Source organism: Papilio polytes, unplaced genomic scaffold (genome assembly GCF_000836215.1).
Source record: "Papilio polytes unplaced genomic scaffold, Ppol_1.0 DF824102.1, whole genome shotgun sequence".
NCBI lineage: Eukaryota > Metazoa > Arthropoda > Insecta > Lepidoptera > Papilionidae > Papilio > Papilio polytes.
In genome coordinates this window covers 2952858-2960978 of record NW_013525102.1, presented here as the reverse complement: position 1 = coordinate 2960978, position 8121 = coordinate 2952858, and the positions used below count along the sequence as shown (strand labels likewise).

General features: G+C 38.4%; 4 protein-coding genes across 5 annotated transcripts in view; 2 read left to right on the top strand and 2 right to left on the bottom strand.

The window, feature by feature from the left end:
• Positions 1-36, top strand: part of LOC106099447 (cullin-3-B-like) — a 4393-nt gene extending 4357 nt beyond the window's left edge. The window contains exon 7 of the mRNA XM_013278005.1: positions 21-36. Coding sequence (XP_013133459.1) covers positions 21-36 — 16 coding nt within the window. The remainder of the gene's footprint in view (positions 1-20) is intronic.
• LOC106099759 (cullin-3-like) lies at positions 7-3886 on the top strand. Of its 2 annotated transcripts, none has more exons than XM_013278404.1 (9): positions 7-197; positions 278-448; positions 1408-1515; positions 1599-1723; positions 1889-2195; positions 2695-2864; positions 2964-3102; positions 3183-3335; positions 3773-3886. In XM_013278404.1, exons 1-8 carry the CDS (start codon positions 96-98, stop codon positions 3333-3335), a joined length of 1275 nt encoding a protein of 424 aa, XP_013133858.1. In that variant the 5' UTR covers positions 7-95; the 3' UTR covers positions 3773-3886. The 2 variants fall into 2 exon arrangements, with proteins under 2 accessions (XP_013133858.1, XP_013133859.1); XM_013278405.1 differs by lacking the exon at positions 3773-3886 and adding an exon at positions 3422-3693.
• On the bottom strand, positions 3875-6653 carry LOC106099758 (tectonic-3). Its single transcript, XM_013278403.1, has 5 exons — positions 6178-6653; positions 5521-5724; positions 5236-5371; positions 4983-5164; positions 3875-4915 (listed from the first exon to the last, which is right to left on the bottom strand). Exons 1-5 carry the CDS (start codon positions 6628-6630, stop codon positions 3893-3895), a joined length of 1998 nt encoding a protein of 665 aa, XP_013133857.1. The 5' UTR covers positions 6631-6653; the 3' UTR covers positions 3875-3892.
• Positions 6609-8115, bottom strand: LOC106099761 (B9 domain-containing protein 2). Its single transcript, XM_013278406.1, has 4 exons — positions 7368-8115; positions 7166-7291; positions 6797-7022; positions 6609-6727 (listed from the first exon to the last, which is right to left on the bottom strand). Exons 1-4 carry the CDS (start codon positions 7456-7458, stop codon positions 6634-6636), a joined length of 537 nt encoding a protein of 178 aa, XP_013133860.1. The 5' UTR covers positions 7459-8115; the 3' UTR covers positions 6609-6633.
• Between the last annotated feature and the right edge of the window lie 6 nt (positions 8116-8121).

Here is an 8121-nt window from a genome sequence, read left to right as displayed (position 1 = left end):
CAGAGAATGTAAAATTTCAGAATCTATTGGACCTGAAGGACAGGTTCGACCACTTCCTGCACAACTCTTTCAACAACGACAAGCTATTCAAGCACATGATCGCCGCAGACTTTGAATATTTCCTCAACTTGAACAATAAGTCCCCGGAATTCCTTTCGCTGTTTATTGACGGCAAATTGAAGAAAGGTGAAAAAGGGGTAAGTGTCAGTTACATAGTATTACATACTTTTTAATTTAAGTGCTGTTTTGTTGATTTAATATTGCATGTGTTGTTCAGATGAGCGAGCAAGAGATAGAGGCGGTGCTGGACAAGACGATGGTGTTGTTCCGCTTCCTTCAGGAGAAGGACGTGTTCGAGCGCTACTACAAGCAGCACCTCGCCAAGCGCCTGCTGCTCAACAAGTCCGTCTCCGACGACAGCGAGAAGAATATGATCTCCAAACTGAAGGTACACCACACCGCGCCATCTTTGTTACACTATACTATCAATGGAAGGCTATAAAACACTACTTTGTGCCAATTTGAATTATTTTGTCCACCTTGTGTTGCGGAGATTCGAATAATACAGATAGACTTTCTTAAAAAAGGGCGTTTAAGTCGGAACGAAGCAAAACTATCGTTTCTTAATTGCCTAATCTAAGTGGGTAATCGACGTCACTTTTAATGTTATTGTTATGACCTCGGTTATACATTTATCTGTCTTTCGTGTGCAAGTCATTATGGTTAGAGATGTATGTTAAAATACTATTAAAATTAATAATTCTTAAGGAATATACACAAATCCTCATTCATAGTTTTAAAAGAAAAGTATATTTTTTTTGACTTGACATCTAAAAAAGGTTGATTATTCAAGGGAGATAGTAAATTGGGTGAAGTATAAAATGAAATTTCCCAGAGAGAAGGTTTGTTGATTGAAATGGAGCCGCGTGCGTTCCACTGTGTGGTGGGCGAAGTGTCGCACTTCGCGCACTAGCACTAGCCGCACTAGCGCAGACACCCAGCGCCGCCCGCACCCTCCCCTTCACACTTCCACATACTTCTGCAAAATTCTTTACAATACCCTAACTTGCATCTTCGTAAGTGCCTCGATTGTAAAGTTGAATCTTCGTAAATGTAAATATATCTTGCTTAAAGTCTATTTGGAAAGCAATGTGTTAAATTCATATTTTGTAAAGAATTTTGCAGACAAATTTTCTAATTTTGAAAGACTTTAAGCAGGATAATCTACCTGTGTACGTTTCGAAAGTAGTTTTGGCGTAGATTTTGAATTTAGTGTGGCACAGACTTTTGTTGCATTAGTTTTAATTGTAACATCATTATCCATGTGTTAGGAGATTTAATTAATAATAGTATTCTTGTATGTAACCTTATGTCTGCGCTTTTTATTTATTTATCTTTTATTTCCAGACTGAATGTGGTTGCCAGTTTACATCAAAGTTGGAAGGAATGTTCAAAGACATGACTGTGTCAAACACTATTATGGAAGAGTTCAAGGACCATGTGCTCTCTACTGGGGTAAATACGATTTCATCTTGCTTTCTAGCACAATCACGTGATAGTGACAATTTTGTAATATTGCGTCTTTATTCGTGTCGCAGATGAACCTCCACGGCGTGGACCTGTCGGTGCGCGTGCTGACGACCGGCTTCTGGCCCACGCAGAGCGCCACGCCCAAGTGCAATATACCCCCCGCTCCTAGAAACGCATTCGAAGTTTTTAGAAGGTTAATAACGCCGTTGGCTTTTGATAACTTAAAATTTTTAATGCGATTTTCACTATTAATTTAGAATAAATTCGAACCGGTCCCTCGAGCGGGATGTAGAGTAAACTAAGGAGCAACGAGACAGCGCCATTACCGTTGGCTAAGCTGTATCGTGTTCGTTTGCAGCTTCTACCTGGCGAAGCACTCCGGGCGGCAGCTGTCGCTGCAGCCGCAGCTGGGCAGCGCCGACCTGCACGCGACGTTCCGCGCGACGAGCGGGGCGAGCGGCGCGAGCGCTTGCGCGGGGAGCGGCGCCGCGCTGCCGGGGGGCGGGGGCTCGCCGCCGCACTCGCCGCCCGCCGCTCCGCCCTCCGCCGCCCCGCCCGCCCCGCCCGCCGCGCCCGCCGCGCCCCGCAAGCACATCATACAGGTCTCCACCTTCCAGATGTGCGTGCTGCTGCTCTTCAACAAGCGCGAGAGACTCACTTACGAGGTAACCACCGAGTTTATCATTACACAATCTATACATCTAATAAAATTGGAGTGTCTGTTTGTAATATCAAATGAGAAATTCCAGATTTCGGGAAGATGATGTATTTTCGTTACTGATAACCAAAATCTCATTTAATTTTTTTGTCTGTTTGTCTATCTGTCCGCAAATACGTTTATTCCGGGTAATCTCCGAAACGGCTGAGCCGATTGCGACCGGACTTTCACTGGAGGGGTAGCTGACATAGACGGGCATATTATAGGCTTTTTTAATTTCGCGTTGTCAAAATGGCGACCGGACCACTGTCTCTGGAACAGGTAGACCAATTTGGACGGGATTTTGACTGAAAGATAGCTGGTTGAAGGTAGATGCACGCGGGAATGTGATAGAAGACTTTTTTTTTCTTTAAATCCGTTTTAACGAAGTTTGCGATCGACAGTTCGCTGGTTATAAACCTTTTACATTTCTTTTTAAACTGTACATATTATTTTATTTCTTATAGGAAATTATAAATGAGACTGACATTCCGGAGAAGGACCTGGTGCGCGCGCTGCAGTCGCTGGCGATGGGCAAGCCCACGCAGCGAGTGCTCATCAAGCACCCGAAGACCAAGGAGATCGAGGCCGCGCACCAGTTCTACGTCAACGACGCATTCACCTCCAAGTTGCACAGGTCGTTACACAAAACATCTTGATATTGTTACCTACTTTCTTTGGAGTTGTGTACTTATGTTTGAATTGCAATTGTAACATCTTATTTTGTGTATTCCAGAGTTAAAATCCAAACGGTGGCGGCGAAGGGCGAGTCGGAGCCGGAGCGGCGCGAGACGCGCAACAAGGTGGACGAGGACCGCAAGCACGAGATCGAGGCCGCCATCGTGCGCATCATGAAGGCGCGCAAGAGGATGGCGGTGCGACAACACACTTTGAACATTATATCTTATCGCTATGGAATATTTAAACAATTTGTTGTGTTATGTTGTATGTGCAGCACACGCTGCTGGTGGCGGAGGTGACGGAGCAGCTGCGCGCGCGCTTCCTGCCCTCGCCCGTCGTCATCAAGAAACGTATCGAGGGGCTCATCGAGCGCGAGTACCTGGCGCGCACGCCCGACGACCGCAAGGTCTACACATACGTCGCATAGGTGCGCATTCCTCACCTCCCCACCTCCACCTCCACCTGAGGGTGCGGCGACTACGCGACTTACAATCTCTTGTCTAAATCATACAGCTGTTAAAACCGCCGCTACGGCCGCGTGCGTCAGCCCCGACACACACTCGATTCATCGCTTCACTTCTCTGCCTGAAGTTTCTTTTCCTTAAGAAGTTTGTTTTAAATAGTAATAAAGTACAGACTAAAAAAGATTGTAAAAATAAATGTGTATATATATATATATATTAATTTTGAATGTGGCTTTAGTCTCATCGTTTCAATGTATCATAAAAGTGTTCCTCGTAATATCTTAGAATAGTTACAATGGATTAAATATTTCTCTTTTGTAACACACTGTTTTATTACACCGATACAAGTACCCTCTCTCTTGAATTTAGACACTCGACCTAAAATGGGTTTTATTTTCAGGCCGTCAGTGGCGAGACTCGTTTGTCCACGACGTGTGGATGCCAAGTTAAAGTGATAGAAGTAACAAAAGTAAATAAATTATTTCAAAATAAAAATTATTAGTTAACATTCAAAGTTATTTTATTTAAAACAAACAGCAGCGACTAAAGAGTACATTACTACATACATGTTACATTTAGAAATAGAGCATAGATTCGAAGGGAATGGGAAGAAAAAGTCTCTTGGGAGATTGAGATTCAAATGCGGAGGTCCGGCGACGTGATGCCGACTCGCGGACTTCATATTTATAAAGTTAATATCGACAGTAATCACAGTTGTGTATTCCTCAGACTCGAATGTCACATTGGTTACCGACCCATCCATGTTGACCGACAACAACCTATTCTCCGTACCTACATCACTTAAATCAGCATACGTAAACACAAATGCGAATCTCGTATTTATATTAAGACATTGTAATCTAGATCTTTTGGATTTAAATTCACCATAAATATACCTTGACTCAAATGTCACTGGCAACCAATCGTCATCGTTTAAATTAGTAGGGTTGCCATACGGTGAAATGAACATTCCACGATCAACGCCTGCAATTTTGTTAATATCTTTCTGTATATTAATACACGCTTCTGTACCATTTGTTGTAGAAGGTGGACGTAATGTAACTCTGCATTTCGATCTCTTGTTAATGCCAAACTGTATATGTTTCTTGATTAACTCTGTGAGCACGCAGAAACCACCTTTATTCTCCGCATATGATATATAGTTGTTCTGGTCATTACTATTAAAGAAATTGTAGGTATGATTTGCTTCAATATACGATGTGATTAGGGGTAACCCAATAATATAACCGGGATTTCCACTTAAAGCTACAACATTTTCCGTCGAAGCATTGCCAATGAAAAAATTAACGACAACTTCTTGCATCACGTATTGTATTGCTGCTATTTGTTGAGCGTATAATTTGATTGTGACATTGACGATTGTCGATTCGTAAATGTTAAAAATGTATTCTATTTTAAGTGCAATATTTTTACACTCACTCTCTGTACATACTGGTGAGTGCAAACTCTTATTATAAGGCACACAAATATCTCGATTACAGTAAATTATCGTCCAGTTTGTGCAATGAAGTGAAGAACAATTCTGAAAAATAATGTTTCATATAAGTTTTGTGTCAAATTTAAAAATAATCGAATATTTAAAATCATACCAAAGCTGTATTGTTCAACGATTCTTTAGTTACAGTGATTACAGTAGAGTGTTCCGCTATGTTGAGTACACGAAACATTTCCAAATCATTTAATTTTACTCGACAATTAATCTTCTCATTACTTAAAAATTTTATTTTACGTCTTACACTGCAGTAGTTATTTATAACAGAGATGGGTAAATCTGTAAAAGAAATATTCTTAAATAGTGGTTTAAAACAGACAGTCCTATTCGCAAAAAACTCGTTCACATACCTAAATAATAAATTAATTTGTTTCTTAGTATCCAAACTGGTTCACCGAATTTGTAAATGTTTCTGTTAAAACTATATGACTGTGCTTGTTTGTGATTCTCATGCCACAAAAACACATCATGTATCGCTTTATTTATCTGAAATATAAAATTAATATAATTTGTATTGGTCATAAGCTCGAATATAAAAGAGTGGAAAAGTCGAAGCACTCGAACCTTTGACGCATTAAATGGTTTATTTTTACTGAAATTTAAAAAATAACAAAAAATCCATGATCCTAAAATACCTTTTGATTTACAGCAACTCTATGGTCGGGCAAGTTTGTTTTGGCAATACAAAGTAAATTTCCGAATCCAGAAATAGTAGAACTTGCGCCGCATGCTAAAGGATGATATTTCTTTTGTTGGAAGTTTTTACATTTTTCAAACAATTCTTTATCTCTTTGTGAACATTCTTCATCACAGCAACAGTTGATATCACATTGTTTATACTGTAAAAATAGGATTTTTAAAGTATAGTTTATTGACCTCGGACATGCTCTGGTTTTCAGTCTGCTCATATTCAACTAAAACGCCCGACAATTCAATTAATAACGTTTAAAACCAAATGACGTTAAACAGTAACAAAAGACTAATCTTACTAATCCTCCTCCTCCTCCTTTCACATTTATAATATTAGTAAGAAGTACCTACTAATATTATAAATGTGAAAGTTTAGATGGATGGATGGATGGATGAATGTTTGTTAGATTTTGTAGCCTAAACGGCTGAACGAATTTCGATGAAATTTAGCATAGATGTAGAGGATACTCTGGAAGAACACATAAGCTATCTACTTTTGTTTTTTTCAATGGCACGCGGACGGAGTCGCGGGCGAAAGCTAGTCATAAATAAAATTGATAGATCTTTTAAAAAGGTGTGAGAGGCTTCAAATTTATACTTACCAACAGATCACAGTAACAAACATTTCCAGGTGTAGCTTTCTTTGTATCTAAAGCAGGTCTAGTGGTAGTCGAAGTCTGTTCAAATAATGTTATTTCAGTAACATTGTCTAATTCGGTGCTTGAGATAAATTCAGTTGTGAAAGTGATATCTGTTGTAGATACATTCTCGTCGTACAATACGTCAAAAATTGTGAACGCAAGCTCTGTACTTGTCGATACTGAAACATTATGCAGAGACAAATTCGGATATTTTATTCCAGACAATTCTTTTATCTTCTCATAACCGTTTCTACTCGAGCGATAGTATAACGCAAGAGTATTTGGCTTGTTTATGCTTTCATTGTAGGCAATTGTTTTTTCATCAAGCTCAGCCTTTTCTTGTATAAAATCCATTACACAGAATTGTATCACAACTGATAACAGTGTAAATGCGAAATATGTCAGTGGTCTCATTTTTTACTTATATTCTACACCGAATTGTGTGAAATTTCTAAATATAATGTCTATATTTAATTCTATATTGCCTTTTGATTGAGTAGTTAACTTATACCTGGGGATTAAAAAAAATTATGGGAAAACAATAAGTGACGATATTAAAAAATGTATATGAAACACGTACCTATCGACTCCTAAACTAATGACATCAGTTTGTGTGATTTGATGTGATCCTCCGAGGAAATACTGTCGAAGTCTGTCAGTGATGGTGGTAGGTGCAGGCGACCAGCACGGCACCTTTACTGCATAATTCCCTGGAGCAGTCGGTATACTGCAACATCCGTATCCAACTATCCAAGAACGTCCCAAAGAATCCAAACAACTCACTTGAAAATTAATTTTTGGCCAACCTAAAGAAATAAACCAATCTAAGGTAAAAAAATTACTACATGCATTCAGGGTCATAGGCCAATAAGGAAGTACCTTAGTTTGGATTACGACCAACTACCATCTCTGAGTATGGCAGATTATACAGTTAATTAAAATATGATACCTGAGATTCCTTTAGTTGCGTAGTGAACGTCGATAGGATGAGACCAAAAAACGTAATTATCATGATTCGGCTTCCCTGAAGTGGTTTGACCCTCCGAACATCCGGCGATTAACGTCCAGTTCGGACCTTAGGCGTTATACATTACATTATTAATAAATAAAAATTTAAAAAGTTGACAATAATGTACAAATGTTATACGTACCAGCTTGAAACGAAAATCTACAAAACAATGAAGAGCAATCTTCAAAATTTGTAACACCCTGTATATCACCTAACAAATGCAGCTCCGCCATTAAATTATCACAATCCTCGAAGAATTACTAATTTACACATTCAATCGATATTTTACCTTTCTAAACATTATAAATATTTTATTGTCACCGCAGCTCGAGCGTTGTTTGTTATTCTGTTGCTATGGTAACAACATTAAAAAAATATTTTCGTCTATGGTCAAACATGATTTTTTATATTATTCTGGTTCCGCCAATGCGTTAACTTGATAAAAATTTTACCTACTGGATGGAAATGGAGACATGGATATTTTCAAAACAAAAATTTATTTAACATCAAATTACAAGTACAATGGCACATTAAATGTTTCACATCATTTTTTATTTTACACCTATTTATAATTAAAGGAAAAGTAAACAAAATTAGAATTATTATTATCGTATTTTAGGTATTTCAGATTATTCATATTATAAAATTACAAATTCAAATACGATTATCATAAGTCCAAGACTTAATACACAAACGCAATCGTTAGTATCACAATATCCTTTACATAGAAAACTATAATTAAAACTATGTAACTGATCACTGGCTCTCTATCTACTCTATCTCTTACAAAGTAAAAAAATAAATTATGTATGTACAATGTATATCCAAAAAATCTGACAAAGCTCTAAGTACTCCTTTAGCCTTTGTTTGAAACGTGTTTTATGACGTCACGATCC